This window comes from Varanus komodoensis, unplaced genomic scaffold (assembly GCF_004798865.1).
Source record: "Varanus komodoensis strain SLA01 unplaced genomic scaffold, ASM479886v1 scaffold37, whole genome shotgun sequence".
Classification (NCBI taxonomy): Eukaryota; Metazoa; Chordata; class Lepidosauria; order Squamata; family Varanidae; genus Varanus; species Varanus komodoensis.
The window spans coordinates 3,556,812-3,575,694 of record NW_025335889.1 but is presented as its reverse complement, the minus strand read 5'-3'; the positions used below and the strand labels follow the sequence as shown (position 1 = coordinate 3,575,694).

Sequence of the window (18,883 nt, the reverse complement as noted above, 5' to 3'; positions counted from 1 at the left end):
AGGAGAAGACGACGCTGGCGGGGAGAGCCGGAGGCGCGCATATCCTATGGGACTCTAACGAGGCTGGCATCGCCCGTTGCCACCAGCCGGGGGCCATCTGCAGCCGCGCGGGGCGCAGCAGCCCAGGCGAGCGGGGCGGCGCGGGCCGCGGGGAGCAAGGCGTGCGCTAGGCGCTGGGGGCGGGCGGAGGACGAGAGCTTAGGGCGATCCCCTCTCCGGCTTACCTTCGTGGTCTGCACAGGCTCTCTCAGGGGCCGGATGATCAGGACATTTAGAAGCGGCGGCGGCGGCGCCCAGGATGGAGTAGTTGCCTCGGGTGGCTTGCGCTCCAGAAAGAACTTGCCACGCTTGCCCAGGCCAGGGTCGGGGCGCTTGGAAGCAGCCCGGAGGACGTGGAGGCGTGCGCCTCCTTGCAGCTGAGAGGGGACTTCACCTCCTCTGTCAGCCCCCTCCCCCGCTTTCCCACTAGCCATTTTAGACCCCCCCCCCGTGTCTCCTTCCCTGCAAGCTTGGTAGTGCCAAGCAAGGGCTGGTGGGCCAGTAGCAGTCACCGCTTTCTGAGTGCCCCCTGGAGTGGCTTTCGGGTAAACGGGGCTTCTACCCCCGGCAGCAGCCTCGCACCTCCTCTTGAGCGCTTCTTCTCCCTTTGCGCCCTCTTGTGAGGCCAGAGCACCTGACACTGTAGACTGAGCGCTACCTGGCTCTTCCGCAGCTATCCGTTAACTTCTCACAGCCCGACTAATGGAGAGACATTCAGGCTAACGAGGGAGGGGAAACGAGGGAGAGCGAGAAGGAGAAGAAAGGACGAGCAGAGAGCCCTGGGTTGTTGGCCTTGACTGGTACCATGAGTGGCGGAAGGTTTGACTTCGATGATGGAGGCGCCTACTGTGGCGGCTGGGAAGGGGGGAAAGCCCATGGCCATGGCATCTGCACTGGGCCCAAAGGTCAGGGCGAGTATTCTGGGTCCTGGAACTATGGCTTCGAAGTGGTCGGGGTCTACACCTGGCCCAGTGGCAACACCTATGAAGGCTACTGGTCCCAAGGCAAGAGGCATGGCTTAGGAATTGAGACAAGAGGACGGTGGCTTTACAAAGGCGAATGGACGCACGGCTTTAAGGGAAGGTATGGGATCAGGCAGAATGTCAACAGTGGAGCAAAGTATGAAGGCACCTGGAACAATGGGCTGCAGGATGGTTATGGTACCGAGACCTACGCGGATGGAGGTAAGAGGCTGGCAAGAAACCATCCTGTTTTCTGTCTGGGTGAGGGGCAACTGGATGGACTGGGCGCTCCGGCTTACGATATGTCAGCTGGAGTTCCAAAGAGCATAGACCATTCAAGGGGAAAGGGCCCACTTGTGATCTCCTGAACACTGGATGCTGGACAGGTGAAATTAAGGCCCTGAAGTGTGTTGGTTGGTCGTTTTTAAAGGGAACCACTGTAGCTCAGTGGTAAACAGATGCTATGTATGCAGAATATCCCAGGACTGATCCTGGGCATTTCCAGGTAGAATTAGGACAGAATCCTTCTTGAAACCCTGGGGAGCCACTTGCAGTCAGTTTTGACAATTTTGGGTCAGATGGGCCAATGATCTGAGTCAGGAAAAGGCAGTTTTCTGTGCTTCTCATGTTCTAATCTCTTCAGGCATGTTCGCTTTATATACAATCTCAAGCTGCCATGCACTTTCCTCATAAGCTGTGCATGTGCACATGGAGGAACAAAGACATCCATAGATGCTGATACATAGGCTTTGGATACACTTGTTGCTGTAGTGCCAATGTGTGAATAAACCAGGGATTTAGAAATGAGGTGTGACCTAATCCAATCCCATTTCTGCTGCTAATAGAGTTCAGATGTCATCTCAGTGACATAAATGATTTCATTCTTCTTCAGTTTAGGGTGCATCTGGGCAGAAGCTCACTGGTTTTAAAGTCATCCTATATCATTCTTCAGAACTTGCTGGCTGGTGGAATATCTGGTGGGCATTTTGCAACTCATAATGTAACCAGAAATGGTCAGCAACTCCTGCCTTTGGCAGATGTGGTAGAGGGTGCTGTTGAGATGGACCTGGCATGACTATTGCCTGCCACAGTGAAAAGAAACCTGGAAAACAACTAATGGGGTCCAAACCTGCTGCTTAGGTTTGCATAAGTGTGTAACCAGCCACAAAAACTGACTGATTTAGGTGCATCCTTCCTTCAACTATTTCATAGCTGACTGGTTTAGAAATCAGTGTTTAGCCATTTCTCTTTGGGAAACCCAAGGCAAACTCTCCAAGTGCTTAAGTGCATTTCTTAACCTAGTGCAAGATTTTTCATTGAACTACTTAGAGAATGGTTTTCTAATGGAAATATATTAGCCTCTCTAAAACAGAATGTGGCCTAATTGCACAAGTATTAGCACTTCAGAGCCCTTGATATATAATTTGATAGGGATTTGCAGACTGTTGTAATGACTCAGGTTCTCTCTTCAGTCAGTAGTCCTTTGTTTTCAGCAGGATCGTGTGTTTAATTCCTAGGGGCACCTTAAATAAGTCAAGCAGGTGTTTTTTGGTGCAGGGAGGGCAAGCAACGAGAAGGGTACTGGTAGGGTAGGATACTGTCTAGACAAATGCTCAGTCATTGGTGGCATTGGGAAGAAAAGTTCACAGGCAGGTGCCAAGAGTCCTTATCAGTGTCTTTTTCTATTCAAGTTCACCTGATCTCTGTTTAATTTTATGGATATAGTTATAAATGGGGTTTATAAATGGGGTGAGGAGGAAGATGCCCAAGCTTGTTGATGGCACCAACAATTAGGATGGTTAAACCAAAAATGGCAGCAAAGTGCTCCAAAAGGATCTTTCTGCACTGATGGGTGTTAAATGTCAAATGCAGTTTGACATAAAAGAAGTGTAGAGTGCTGCACATTGGGCCCAAAAATCCCAATTTGGTACAACCAAATTTGGTACCTGACCAAATCAGATATCAATGTGAAGCCCATAGCAGGACATAAATGCAACATCTTCCTCCCACCCATATTCCCCAGCAACTGGTATTCAGAAGCATACCATCCCTGACACTGGAGGTAATGTATGACCATTGAAAATGGGGGCCAATAGCCTTAACTTTCATAAATTTGTGTCAAACTGTTCAAGCTGGTGGCCATCAGAGCATCATGTGGTACTGCATTCTGTAGTTTAATTATGTGCTTTATGTCCTCTTTGGTTCTGAATATCCTGTGATTCAGATTCATTGGATGATGTTATAGTGTTATGAGAAAGGGAGTAATGACTAGCTTTCAACTTTCTCTGCATGGTGCATAGTTTTACGCATTCATGTCTCATCTTGCTCACTTTTTTCTATTGCCAGGGGACACAAACGGGATTGCAATTGTGTTCATCTCCTGCCTGTGGGCTTCCCATGCACATTTGGTTGACCATTGTGGGAGCAGAGTGCTGTTCTAGATAGGACTTTGGGTTTATCCAGTACAGCTCTTGTCACCTTGTGGTTCTCTGGTGCATCATATTAGAGACAGATGCCAGAGGCAAGTACTTTTGGTGGCTGCACCATGTTGCTATGGATGCTACAGAGAGTCAGAGCATTTCCTGCAGAAGCCTATTCCGTGTGTGCCTGGCCACCCAGTCCTGGAAGCAGAAGATTCTGTCATTCGGTGACACTTGGGCCTGCCATATGCATAAAATATGCATATGCCACTCTTAAGTATGTTTGCATATAATGCATATAATTTAAATAAAAATACCATATTTTTCCATCTATAAGATGCCCCCATGTATAGGTCGCCCCCCCACTTTTCCTATCCATCTCCAGCGAACAAGCTGCTGCCACACGTGCCGCTTCGCTGCCCCCCGCCCCCCCCCCCAGCCCCCCCCCCCCCCCCCCGCTTCGCCCCCCCCCCCCCGTGCCCACTTGCCCCCCCCCCCGGTGCATGCCAGTCTCCCCCCTGCGGCGTGCCCACGGCCCCTGTGTATAAGACACACTTTCATTTTTAAGTAAATGTTTTAAGAAAAACAAGTGTCTTATACATGGAAAAAAATGGTACAATAGTTCTCACCATGGTGAGCAAGTCTCTGCCAGGTGAGCAGCATACCTGCAAGGTCTGCTGGCCGGCTACTGATTGCTGAGGGGCAACTGTAAGGGCCTTGGGAATCACCTTCATTCTTTATCTTACATTGGACCTGGATTGATTGCTGACAGCTAGAGAACTGCCTTCTGTAAAAACGGACACACTATAGTGCTCTCCCTAAATGAATGCCTGACTTTGTTGCACAGGACCAAAGAGCAGGCATTCACCTTTGTGGACAAAAGTAAAGGGATGCACTTGGGGACACTATCAAGACAGGGCTTGCATCTGTTCTCCTAGCCTTGCAGCCTCATCCTGGGTTTTGTTTCTTTGTGAGACTAGCAGGTTTCAAACATGCTTGGGATCAGGTGTGGGGAGAAGGGCTGGCCCCAGTCATGTTACTGCCCCAGCTGAAAAACACAATACTCTCCTTCCACTTCTGTGTATAAAAGCCAGCTGGACTGGTCCTTGAATATTTCTTCGACATTCATTAAGCAACAGCATTCTTCATTGTGGCTGAAGGAAACAGGGACAGGGCAGGCAGCAGGGTCCACAACTCTTCCCTGTGGTATCCTGCTCTCATCCTCTGGCATCTGTTGTCTGGAGTGACTGCCTCACTCTGCCAGGTGTGAGGACTGACTTTGGGTTTCTGAATCGGTGCTCAGAAACTCAGTGCTCCCCAGTTTGGGCTGCAAGGCCAGACCTATGAGGTGAAAAGAGAGGCTAAACTGTTGGTCTCATCTGAATAAATTTATGCGGCCTTATTTCTCTGTAGGCATGTGAGGTGTCCATATCTGGTGAGATGACTGAAACCAATCAGAAGCTATGTTAGAAGAGAAGAAAAACTTTCACAACAGTGAGAACTTGTAGTCTGATATGCAGGGAGAATTAAGCCATCCCATGCAGCATGATCTCTCAAAAGTACACGTCCCAGAGTTTCTTAGTTCCCGTTGGCACATACAAGTAGGATGAGCCGAGGGGGTATGCCTTTCCACTGGCAGTGGGAAGGAGAGGCAAGCTCCACAAGGATTGGAGCCCCTGAGATTCCAGGAACAGTGGAAGCAAGCACTGCTTTTAGGCTATACCTGTTGTAGCACAGAATATTTGTGAGTAAACAAGTGAGTTCTCTGGTCTGCAAAGTGCATAAAACTGATTTCCCCAAATGGCTTTCTTGTTTCCCCAAACATGTTTTAGACAACAATTCTCATCAGCCTCAGTCCCTGAGGGCAAAGATAAAGGATTATGGAAAGAGTGGTCCAAAACATCTGGGGGCACCATGTTGGGGAAAGCAGGTATAGAAGAGCTGTCTCTAGATGTCAAGGAAGTGGAGAGAATGTCAGAGGTCATTGGCCACTTGTGTATAATGAATATATATATTGTCATGCCTGCATGCAAGGGACAACAAAGGAACCTAAAGAAGGTAAAGTTTCAAATTAGACAAGGCTTTTTGTGAGATGGGAGCACATAACCAGTTTGTACCAGGCCCGCAGAAGTGATGCAGGACATTCCATGTTGATTTGGGCGTACGAGTTGACTGCAGTGTATCCTTTGGTCCTCAACCAGGAGCAAAGTCCTTGTGCAACCTTGACTTGCATTTTGAGCATCACTGATTTTGGAATTTAAACACACACTGAAACTAAATGGATCTTAATTTAAACCAAGGAGTTTTGTATAGTAAATAACTGATAAATGGAATGTCAAGGGAGCCATGACAATGAGAGATAAAAGAACTCATCGAGTTTAAAGAATCATATCGATGTCTCTGTTGGTGCATGTGTGTGTATCCTATTCCTCTCTTACTGGTTCTCTCTCTCTCTCTCGCTTTCTCTCTCTGATTGCTGGGATTCCTTAGTGACCAGGGAAATGCACTTTGTGCATGCTTACAGACACTTTCACTCTACTTCACATATTCTTGGCATCCAAATTGATCCTTCAGCAATGGCAATTTAGATTAGTCACTGGCTCATATCAGGCATCTTCTGGGCATGAGACTGCACTGATTATGCTTACCTCTGCTGTGTAACTGAAAAATCAGAAAGTGAGACCCCCTGTGAAAAGGGTTGTAATCTGCACATTATCTTTGGCTGTCACTGAAGTCAATGGGAGCTGCAGCTGCGGCATAGATCTCACCATGCTTGACTGATGAATCCGATTATGACGATGTTTGTCATTATGTGTTAATGCTTCACTTGCATTTTGTTTTAAAGCTGCCTTTCCTTTTCTAATTAACTGTAACAATAGCTTCCCTTCTTTGTGCTTATCCAGTAATTGTAGGGGGCAATATTTTTTCTGCCTAATTTCATAGCTTGCATCATATAACAATATAATTGGCCTTGCAAGAAAGTTGTAAAAGTATTTCAGATCATAACTGTCTCTGGGCTATTTGAAGGTTTTTGAAATGTTTGCCATCTGTATACCTTCATCATTGCAGCCCCACAAATACCTTTCCTTTATACGAGGCCATTTCTTCCTAAGACCATTGAACTGCCTTGTGGACTAGCTTCCATCATGATTGATTGCTTCAACTAGGATTAAAACCACTGGGGGTAGACTCAGCAATGAGATTTTGCAGGTGCCCATAGCTCATGCCAGTAAGAGAAACCAAGGAAGAAGCAATGGAATGTAATTTCAAGACCATTTCTCTCCCTGCTCCAAATGCTTACACAACCCTTAATGGTCTTCGTATTTTGACAGATCTAAAAATATGTTGCTTCCAGAACCACTGGTCAAAAGACATTGTGGAATATGGCTATTCTTCTGTCTTTTCTTTCTTAATGGATTTTGTGTGGACAGAAGCAATGGGAAAATGCAGGATGCTTACAAGTGGAAGATATCGCCTAGGCCCTCTGTACGATTCTGTGAACGAGGCAGGCTGATGCACAGTAAAAGTCTCATCTAGAAGCACAGTTAGATATTCTCTCTGTTTTGCCTGTTTAGGCAGGAGTGTGGTTGCTTATGCAGCCAGAATGGCATATGCAAGAAGACAGCTTTGGGAGCCCCAAGGTTTTGCTTAAGCACAAAACATATTTAAGAAAGAGCCCTAAGGCATGGGGAAGCCCCCAAAACAGCCCTGTGATGACTGTCTGTTATGTGGACAGGAGAAGATGGAGCTCTACCCAAGATATTTATAGTACATTTCTGATTCCTTCTTTACAGAAGATTGTAGGGGCTTTTGATGATGCCATTCCGCTATGCCACAGCACCAGCTAGTGGCTGTGTAACGGAACATATAGAAAGGCAGAGATGGAAAACCTGCGTAGAGCATCCAACTAATCCCATGAAAAATCCTCAGTAAAGAGATGGATTAAAGGCATTATCTAGAAAGTGCTACTGTTTGTTGTATTAGCTTCGTATGTTCCTGATTCCTAGTTAATCCCACGGTTGTTCCTGGGTTTGCCCCCTGACACCAGATGCGCAGTGCTTAGGAGTACAAATCATCTTGGTCTTCTAATTAGCTAGCATGTTTCTTTTTTGCATTTCTTTTTCTCTGCCCAACTCATCTCTCAACTTCTTTTAAATGTTGTATGCTGGGTCGGACTCTGGGATGCTTTTCTGGGCTGATTAATACACTTGGGGAATTTGTAGTGGCAAATGGATACGTTAAGCTGACAGTTAAATATTTTACCCTGGAAATCTGCTGATATTTCAACTTGGTTCTCAGGGGAATGCCTTTTCTTCTTTTTAAGAGGAAACAAATCTTAGCACGCATGGTAAAGAAACTATCAGTCTCTCCAAAGCCTTTGGGAGCAATTGTGCTTCTCTGGCTGAAGAAGGAGATACTGCAGTAGGAATTCAATGTAATATATTTTTCATGCCTGGTACTCTCTGGCAGGATGATGAGAGTTGTAGTCCAACATATTTTAGGGAAGAAGTTTGTAAAGGATTGCAGCCTGAATCTGACAGTGACTGGATTTGCATGACGTGTCACTTCATTGATAACTCATGGGCTGCAGTATGGGTTGTTCTACCCACAGCGGGTTGTTGTGTTGTCTGAACCTGTGCGATTGACTCCTTTGTGGGTTCCAGGAATCAGTCACTGGGCCACTTAGCAAGGGCAGCAACATTCCTTCTGCTGATCTTGCCAAATGTGCCTAGGCACCCACCCAGGCCCACCCTTTCCACAAATGTCCCCACAACACATCTGGGTGGCTGGCATCAGCTTCTTGCTCCCTTGCCCCGCTGTGATTCTGAGCCATTTTCTGCTCACTGCAACTGTTCTCTGTTTGTCTCTTTTTATCCCTGGAGATTGTAAGAACCAGCTGAAAAACTGGCTTTTGCTGTCCCTGTTTTGGCAGTCCCTGACACCCCCTTTAAAGTATTCAGGTGGCTCTTTGGGGGGCAGTCAGTGGCCGTCATTTAAAAAATGTTGCAGGCATAATGTGCACAGATTCCGATATATGCATGTGCGTCTGCCGTATCTGTACAACTGTAAAAATGTTCAGCCCTGGCTGGGGTGAGGACCGTAGCACCTCCTGCACCTGGGCAGCAAACATGAGCATTGCTCCAAAGAGATTCCAAGTGGGTTCCTCCCCTTCCCACATTTAAGCCAGGCTGTCAAGAAAAAGCAAAGGCATGAATGATTTCTGCTTGTGAAAAGAGGGTAGTGTGATTTGCACCCTGTACATGGCCCTGTATTTTTTCATCCAGCCAGTCTTTAAAGTGAAACAAAATTTGCACATTTCCCCAAGACTCTGGATGCTTGGAGAAGTGCACCCAGCTTCTCTTATTTTTCCTTTGGGAAAAAAAAGCCATCTAACTGTAACACTGGGTCTCTTTAAAAGCAGGGGGGTTGATGTGTGATACAAGTTTGGACATACATTTCCATCCAAGCATAATTCTCTTTCATGTCCCAATTCCTTTGCCTGCCTCCACCTTCCTTTTTAAAAACCTCCCTCAAGTAATACCCACAACACCCTGTAGGCCTTGCCATCTGCTGAATACCACTGCCTGTCAGGCTGTTTTGGAGCTTTCATTTTCCTTTTGTTTTTAATTTACAAAAAATATACTTCTGATCTGATTCAAACCTCTGTCATTCCTAACCTGTGTTGTACACTGCCATTTTAACAAGTAAGTCTTTTTAAACTGTTGATGTGCAGCAGTATTTTTTAAAATCTGATAAATTTTTAAATATAAAATAATTTTATAATAAAATATATAATATTAAAATGTATAAAATAAATAAACATGCGGCATGGAGGGCAGGAATGGGATTCAGATACGTTTTTAAAGTTAAAGGGCTATTAAAAGCCAGTGGGAGTTAAGAAGCTGACTTGGGCCAAGAATAATGCACACGTTTTCGTCTTGTCCACCAGCTGCTCTGTATAATCACAAGCAAAAGAACTTTCTCACAACTGCTGCCTGAGTTATGATGTAACTGGAAGTACCAGGGAAAACCTCTGACCTAAAGTCAACGTCCAAAGCGTGTGTTCTGCCATTGACCAATGAACTTTCTCAGTGCAGCGCAACCCATTCCAAAACTGTATTTAACCTAAAATGAACATTAATTACTCTTTGTGTTCCTCTTCCCTGCCCCCTGGGTTTCTTCTTCCTTTTTTTGCATCCCTAAGGATCACTGCACTTTGCTATCATGGCAGAAATCACTGGCAAGCTGTGCAGAATGAAGGTTATAAAAATACCTTCTGTACAACTGGCCATTTTCCTATGAGAAACCAAATCCTTGGGGGAGCTGATGCTTTTATACCAGTAATAAATATTTGTATTTCTCTAGCATATTTCATCCCAGGATACCCTAACTGAATGGAGATAAGTGTGTGTGTGTGTGTGCTTGTGTGCATGCATTTGCGGTTGGGAGGTGGAGGGTTGGTGGGTTACTAACTTTAGGGTGGGATTTGTACTAGTGAATGATGGATGGAAGCTGGGCTTTTTGGGTGGCTTGTTAGTTACTGAGGTAACCATGTCAACAAAAGGCAGACAATCAGGCCAGATAGAAATGCTCATGCGAGGAAAATTAATGTTCTGAGGTAATTGGTGGGAAGGAACGATCTCCATTTTAGGACAAGAGTTCAAATTGGTTGTCAAAAGAATGCTTTTTGTTCCATTCCAAATCTTTTTGTGTTGTGGATATATGATGCACAGGCTTGCAGCCAGTCCTCTTCAGGATACTTCGCTCCACACCTTTTATTTCCCCCAACATCATTCTGTTTTTCTTCTCTGCAGTCAATGCACATTCAGGGGTTATTCTCAGTCCCTCATTTTTTTCTACATGAATGCCACATTTTGTACATTTTCAGATTTATGGATTCCCAAGAATAATGCCTTTCTTGAGAATAAGTTCAATGTTGGTATATAGCAGGGGTAGGCAACGTTCCCTCTGGCATCATTATGAGTCCAGAAAGCTTTCTGCATGTCTACTGGGGCGTTATTGTCCCCCCACATTAAAAACGAAAAACAAAATCAGGGAATCCATCAAGGAAGTATGAGAGTGATAGGATCCAATGGAGCAGGGAGAGCCAGTTGGAGCAACCAGGCAGGCTAGGGAGGGAGTGCCCACATATTGCTTGCACACACTAACTTGGGCACATTATTGGTCCTTTCTGGCTACCCAAGCCTCCCATACCAGCCATTTTGTGGTGGTGCCCAGAAGAGTTTTCTGAATTCCCAAATATGATGGAGGGCCAGAAATGTTTCCTCCCTACTGTATAGAATTCATTCCCGCATAATAAAGAGATGGCCAAAGTTAGATGGCTTTAAAAGGGGATAGGGGAAATTCACAAGGTAGGTATATCCATGGTGGTTAGGCTTAACAAGTGGGAGCTGCGGCAGAACGTTGCAGTGCGCGGTGCCCGTTGTTCAATGTTCCAGCCAATCAGCCATGTATTTATCCAATCAACCCCTTTCCACTTCTTCCTCTCAGTTTTTTGGTCTTGTCTTCTCAACAGGCTGTTCCTGTTCCATACCCACTGAGTAGGTTCCATCTTTATTGGGCTAATTTGCTTCCCCCATTCATTCCCTTGCCCCACGTTCATACTTTTGAAAACTTCTGGGTATGAAGGTTTCTTCCTTTCCAACCAGCCCCTTAAAGAAAGCATATCATGCTTGGTGGTGCTCCAAGTTAAGAACTATCTTGATGAAATAGGTCTGTGTAAATGAGCCAGCATTCTAACCCATTTGTACAGGTGTTGAAATGGAAGAGAAAGAAGCAAAGGTTTGTAGGTAGGAACATAAGAAGCTGCCTTTTGCTGAGTCAGACCATTGTCCTATCCAGGGCTGTTGACATGGACTGAATGCAGGTCTCTAGGGTTTCAGGCAGGATTCTTTGTAGATCTACCAGGAATTGAACTTGGAACCTTCTAGAACAGAGGAAGCTTCCTGCATCAGACTATTGGCCCATCCAGCCTAGTATGAGTAGCAAAGGCTCTCTAGAGTTCCAAGCAAGGCTCTGCAGAGCATGCAGGTGCTCTGCAACTGAGCCATCGACTCTCCGTATATTCTTTGGAGGATACTTAACTTTTCAACTGAGAACTAGCGCTGGAATTTGCTTTTATCCCTTTTCATCTCCAGCCCCTTTTCTTTTGTGTCACAACTTTTGGCTTGTAAGCCTGCAAGCAGGACCAATCTTATGTCATATCCTTGTAAGTCCCTCTGGGAGCCTTTTTGGCTAAGGGTATTTTGGGATTAAATGCTATCACCAGTCAATAAATAAATAACTATTGGGTATCCCCTCCTGCCTTTTCCAAAGACTCAACTATTGGGCTGAAAAGGTTCCATGTTTCCATATTGATAGAGTCAACCCCATTAACAATTCCTGTAAGAATTCTACAAATATATATTTCTGTGTCTTGGGACAATCACACATAAAAGACTCATGTCATCCAAAGATACTTATAAATACTGGCTAACTCTACACCCATTTTCCTGGGTTGTAGCTATGCAGCAGTATGTGTTTGAGATCTTCCAAACTGTCCTAGAATCCCTTGTGATGTGGCAGAGGATTTTGGATTGCAACTTTGGCTTGTTGTGGTCATTAGCTAACAGCAGGGCAGTAGGGTGGGGGGAACCTACCATGAAACTGAAATAGAATGAAAGTAGATTCAGAACAGACAGCCTTAAAGCCCATAGCTCATATTCCACTTCATTCTCATTTGTGGAGAGGCAGGCATCTATATGGAGTTAAAGTCCTATCTCACCACTGGCTTCTCCCTGTCCCTTTATGAAAAGTTGAGTATGAAGCACAAATGTACTCCTGGATTACATAAATCTCCACTTCTCTTTTAAAGTGCTGTGTGTTATGCTATATATTGTATATCCCTTGTGATCCACCTTCATTTAAGCAGTAATGCATTTTCCAACTCTCTCCTTTTTGTTGGGAATAGTCCCCGGTGAAACGCTTATTTTTCCTTTTGGAGAGATGTTGGGAGTAGGTTCCTTTCACTACAATTCTTCAGGAAGTTCCTGAGAAGTTCCTCTCTTAAGGCCCATAGAGGCTGAATTTTTCAGTTGGAAACAGATGTATCTCAACCCTACTGCACATGGGCACAAATTGCCAGTCTATGCTGCTAGCTTTTGATCAGCCAGAAAGGCTCTGCTAGAGAGTAAATATTCATAAGCAGGCTTGAGTTATGGAGGAACCTTCTTTAAAGGAGAAGGTCCAGGTGTGAGCAGCATTGTGGTTGCCTGAGCAGTGGGAGGCTGCTAGAGAGGCAGTGCACTCCAGCTTGATGGGACACATGTTGCTTGTAGGCTGCCCCTTTTGCATGCCTTCTCTGCCCTGACCCCTTGCTATTGTGGAACATATCAGGAAGTTGGAACAACCCCTCTGTGTTTCACACAAGCCAGCAAGATTACACCTGGTGAGTGCCTTTTTGCATTTCCCTCACCCCACCAGAGAATATTGCAGCATCAGAAGTGGTTTACAAGGGCTAGCCTTGAGCCCAGTGGAATGGGGAATGCTTGCTGATGGGAAGCGATCACAGCTCTTTTCCTGCTCAGATGACATAAGGAACCATTGTGTGGAAAGACTGTTGCTGTTGCTACCTGAATGTGGAAAAATGTGCTGTATCTACTTTGCACCTGTCCTTGATTCCAGGTACTTATCAGGGCCAGTTCACCAACGGCATGCGCCATGGCTATGGTGTCCGGCAGAGTGTCCCATACGGCATAGCAGCTGTGGTCCGCAACCCACTCCGGACCTCCCTGACCTCCCTCCGTAGTGAGCACAGCAACGGCACCCTGCTGCAGCATGACTCCCCGTCAGCTAACCAGGAGAACGTTCCCATGACACCGACGATCACACGGGGTGGCTTTGCCCTCAGCTTGTATGCGGATGCAGAGGCTGGCAAGCTGAAGAAGGGCGGGCTCTTCAGGAGGAGTTCATTGTTTGGGAAGCTGAAGAAATCGGACTCCAAGACCTCCTTGGCCAGCCAAAGGAGCCGGCTCAGCTTCCTTAAGAGCGAGAGCGGCATGAGCTCCACAGGCAGTGATGCCACCTCCACAGCCAGCCTGGGCGAAGGAGTGGAGGGAGAGGACTTTCCGCCTTTTGATGCCGACATCGATGCCACCACTACAGAGTCCTACATGGGTGAGTGGAAGAATGACAAGCGCTCAGGGTTTGGCGTGAGTGAGAGGTCCAGTGGCCTGAAGTACGAAGGGGAATGGCTGGATAACGTACGGCACGGATACGGTTGCACTACGTTGCCTGACGGTAAGAAGGAAGAGGGGAAGTACCGAATGAATGTCCTGATCAAAGGCATGAAGAAGCGCGTGATACCTCTAAAAAGTGCCAAGATCAGGCAAAAGGTGGACCGCAGCGTGGAAGGGGCTCAGAGAGCAGCGGCCATTGCCAGACAGAAATCGGAGATAGCAGCTTCAAGGTAAGATCCTGGGGCCACCGTGCCTGGGGCCATGGAGTACCGGGTAGCAAACAAAGTCATGTTGTTAATTGGATGGGTGTTTGCCATTGAGGATAAAACCTAAGACACGCCTGTATGGGCAGAAAAAAGGCACAATCAGTCAGTCCTACCAATACGGTCAATCCCAGTTTGGGAATAAGTAAATTTAAAATTCTCAGATATGAAAGAGGTACATCCAGGAGGCAAAGCTTTGCCACCGTATTACTGTGTGTCCTACGGCATAGCGAAGGCTTCTGGCTCCAGTGTCAGGTAGGCCAGCAGCCATTTTGAGGTCAGGGAGGGTGTCAGGTTCAGAAGGATGGAAAGCCCATTTTCGCAGCCCCAGCATCAAAACTGTGAGAAAAATGCTGAGCAATTGCAACATCCAAGGAGATCAGAACTACAGCGTACACACACATCTCAACATTTAAATTTGTTTTTTAGAAATTAAATATTATCAGACTAATGATGATTCTACAACAATAAGTATGAATTCCTTGAAAAAACATCTGCTGATGGCCTTCTCTAAGGTAAATAGGGATATGCTCAAAACTGGGGATGGCCAAATCTCTCAAGTTGGATATTACTTTTTTTTTTTTTTCATTTGTTCAGTTATTTTTCTTTTATCCCATGTCTGAATCCCTTTATGGACTTTTTCAAAGTCTGTACGAACACTTATAGACTTTGAATGGGTTGGACACAATTTTGGTCATAGTTAGAGTAGAACCATTAAATGCAATGGGACTTAAAATAGTAATGATAATTTTGTGTCCTATTGATTTCACTATCTGTATTCTAAGTATTACAAAGTCTGGATCTAACCTGTTTTCATTTATGTTTCTTAAGATACATATGTTTTCCCTATTATATGCAATTTTTGCAGATTTATCCTAGGATAAAGCGATTTGATGTCCACTTTCCTGTAACACATGTTTTTGTGCATGCTCTTCTGTACATACATACTTTACATGCCTTTTTTTTTTTTTTTTTTTTTTTTGATGTGTGAACTTGGATCACATACTTCAGAAAAGTGCAGCTATCAGCATTTAACTGTGTTCCACTTCAGGCATAGGTTCAGATAGTGGTAAGCTGGTATAAAAATGCAAACTGATCTGAACAAGTTTCCTCTCTCATCCTCAGTTGAAATGCATTTAGAGCTTGTGATATATGAAGTGACCCATGTTTATTTATCAGCATTGTATGTGACCATAATTGCGGGGTGAAGCTCAGCCAATGCAGGGGTGTTTTTACTGCCATATGAATAAGACAGTGCAGGCAACATTGCTGAAATGTACAGTCATGCTCTGAAGGCTGAAGGGCCCAGTTCATCTCCTAGCATCTCCAGGTGAAAGAACGCAGGTGGCAGAGCCAGTGAAGACATCTGCTAGAGAGCTACTGCAAGACAGTATACCATTATTTTATTTCTATACTCCCCCATAGCCAAAACTGTCCAGGCAGTTTGCAACAATGCCTAAACACAAAACAATACACTACAATATAAATATCGCACAATCAAAGCAGCATTAAATTGAATTAAAAACAAAAACATACAGTCAAAATGTCCATGTAAAAAGAAAAATGCATGGGGTGGGTATTTCTCTCAAGCCCCTGAGTAGCTAAGTAAATCTTTAAAGGCCTCAGTATTAAAGGGCTATCTTAACCTGTTACTGAAAAGATGACAAGCTTGGTACCAGACAGGCAGCAGTGGGGAGGTTGTTCCATCAATGGAGGCTACCAAAGAGAAAGCCCTTCCCCTTGTTGCCCTCCTCCGAGCAGTCCTCTGAGTTGGAAGGCCTCAGAGCTTGGGTGCAGACAGCACTGAAGCAGATAAACCAGCAGGGTAAGGCAGTAACTTCCTGGCAGGTGTCTTTCCCAGCCTTGTTACCTGAGTTCTTTTAGCTGGAAATGCTAAGGGCTCAACCTGGTTCAGAACTGGTTCATATCTTCTTTTCCTTGATTTCAGATGTAGAGCATGTTTCTTAGGTAGATTCAGAATTTTCAACCTAGAATCATTTTTTAGAAAGCAAAAACAATTTTCATGGTATTTTTTCTTCTTTTGTGGAAAGAAAAAGGCTGTGGTTGAACATAATCAACATCTCTTAGTACAAAAGACTGATCTGAAGTGTCTGCTCACAAAGACAATAAATGAGATTTTGACTTGGTTGTGCCAGCTGTACTTTCAATTACTAGCAAATGTATCATTTAATCTGAGTAGTCTCCATGGACTTTTGTGAGATGGGTATTTGCATACTTTTGAATTAGGGGCTTTGAAATGAGCTGTTTCTCCAATTGATGTTTGTCTTGAATAGTACCGTAAGGAAATAAAAGCTTTCAGGTATTTTGGTTCCCTGTGTCTGAAGAACTTAACCGTGCTTCTGTACCAATTGTTTCAATTATCCACGAAGGCTGATTTTATCGCATACTCTTATTTACATATTTTGCCTTGTTCATTCTTTATCTGCAGCTCACCTCCTTCTGAAAGCAACCAGCAGCTATAAATACATAGATATATATGCATTAATGTGGTTTGTGTAGTATAAAAGTTAGTATTATATTCTGCTATTAAAAATAGATGATTCTATTAAAACCTTCTTGAACTCACCTTGCAGCAACACCAACAGTACCCTGAGCTGGCACGTGGATGCTCAGCTGCTGTAGCAATGTGTGCAGATGGTGGAAGGGAAAATCAATGAAAAACAATTCCCATTAAGTAATGGAACAGCGCAGGAGCTTGGCCATATGCTCACACTGCTTTCTTTCATTTCACTTGGTGCTTAGGCATGCTCAGGAGAATTTCACAATGAACAGTGCTCTTCATTTGGCTTGAAAAGTCTTGTGAGCACTAATTGTGTTATATAGTGGGACCTACAGTGTGGGAAGTTTCTAATCAGAATTCCATTCACAGCACCCCAAGCCAATTCCTTGGTTAGACATAATGGGTCAATCCAGTTCTTTGTTCCCTTTTTGCTTAAGAACCTATGTATTGTATTTATTCCCTAACATGAAGTATTTATCAACATGGATCATGGCTCGATATCACTAATTAACTTCAATAGGCACCTCCAGGATGATGGCGACTCTGAAGCTGCAAAAGTTAATGAGTGCCCCCTTCTATACAACAGCCTTTCAGGTACTCGAAAAAATCCTCCCATGTACCTGCACAGACTTCTCTTTTCCTATCCTCCAACTCTCAAAAAGGTTCTTCCTTTGAGCAATGATCATAGAGGAAACAATGATAATATCAATAAAAGCAAGACAGATTTACACAGCCCAGTAGAAGCTTTTAAAAAGCACCCAGCAGATCTCTGAGGTAATAGCACTTGCTGCAGAAGAAGTAATCACAGGCAATTTTCTATCAGCAAAGCTGTGAGGCAAAAAGAATTACTGTTTTGTTTAAGGGCTACATCTTATTATGCTTCAGCGGCTTGAGTAAACACACCATACATTTTGTGAATGACAGGCATGCATTAAATTGAAATCTTCCTTTGGAAAATACATTGCAGAGAGGATTGAGCCCCCCAAGCTTTCCATGAAAAATATGAATAGGCCATTCACAACCAATGTTACACATAGGCCGTGCTTTCACATAAAGGTCAACCATGGTTACCATGTGGTTACTTTCTATTCTTACCTGCTTGTTGAGTTCAGACAATTGCATGGTTTCCATGCTTGCATGGTTTCCATCATTGCTCCTAATGGTGTCAGGTATCCCATTCACTCCTGCAACTAAAATTAAATCCAAGTGCACTTTTTCTGCCTCTCCTTTATCGGTCCATACTGCCCTGGGTGTGTCCTTAGCCAGTGGCTCCTGGTTTTGTTTTTTTCTCTTGGTCTCTGCTCAGCAGAAGCAACTGCTTATTCCCTAGAGTAGCTCTTCCCTGTTCTTTTCCATACACCTGACTATTTTCATTTCCCTTCCCTGAATTTGTTACCATAAACCCTTTTTTGGGTGTGACACCCAGAATTGCACAGCCACAGTGCTCCAGAGGAGGGACAAAGGTTTCAGTTTTCATTTCATTTATCACATTTCTATATGTGGGCAGTTTATAAAGATTAAAGCCTTAGAACTTTGTTACAGAAACCATATACATGTAAACATACAAATCTGCGATATGCAAAGAAACACACATATCCACAACTATTTTAAACAAGCAACAAGGAAAAAAAAAAGCAAAGCCTCAATAGTCTTGGGAGATAATAGCAGGAATAGCAAGGAATAATTTCAACTGTTATTTCTTGTGACTTGGAAACTATGGTTCTGTTAATGTCACTTACATTTCAAATGTGGGAGGAAAGGAAACTGACAGATTCATGAGCCCCTATGAAAGGAAGAGCTGGGAAAAAAAGAGTTGAGTTTGATGTGCTCTTTGATATTGCTGATTGTGATACTGCCTGTGCTCTTTTTGACACATAAAGCATCAAAAAGCTATAAATAATGGCACTGGAGCTGTTGAACTGCTCCATGAACACTGGGCAGTTTATAAAAGGCTCATTTTTATTACACTCTACACTATTTATGCTTCAAATCAAAGGGGGACTCTTTGGTGGTTTACATGAGAGATTGGAATGCCGCCTTGGGAGAGGGGGACCACATCCCTCCCTTCGCACTGCTTGGGCATAATTTCCTATTAAGGAAACTTTTGAGCAAGGGGAAAAAGACACATGGAGCTGTTTCTCTCCTTGTGTCTTGTACAAATGCAGCTGCTTAAGACACTGGGAAGAAGATGTGTAATTTCCACCCAAGTCACCCCATTCCTTGCTTTCTGGTGGTTGATCTCCAAGCTTAAACACTAGTTTTCTTTCCCTCTACATATAGCTACTGCCTCTATTATTGTTGTTATGATAGATCAATTGTCTTTCAAAATATCAGCAAACCACCTGGTTAAGGCAGTTTGTAAGTGAGTTGTTATCAAATCCAAACAAATAATAAAAAGATAAAACTAAGATAAGAATATAAATCTTGTTGTAACGTTTTA

The 18,883-nt window shown here is 44.3% G+C and overlaps 1 protein-coding gene across 2 annotated transcripts in view; it reads left to right on the top strand.

Annotated features, from left to right (window-relative positions):
- The first annotated feature begins 537 nt into the window (after positions 1-537).
- Positions 538-18,883, top strand: part of JPH2 (junctophilin 2) — a 78,681-nt gene continuing 60,335 nt past the window's right edge. Inside the window, exons 1-2 of one of the 2 annotated variants that reach the window (XM_044440245.1) lie at positions 538-1,223; positions 5,912-7,088. In XM_044440245.1, coding sequence (XP_044296180.1) covers positions 845-1,223; positions 5,912-6,009 — 477 coding nt within the window. In that variant the 5' untranslated portion in view covers positions 538-844 and the 3' untranslated portion in view covers positions 6,010-7,088. Of the gene's footprint in view, positions 1,224-5,911; positions 7,089-13,105; positions 13,890-18,883 lie in introns of those variants that run through there. The other variant, XM_044440244.1, reaches the window with a different exon arrangement.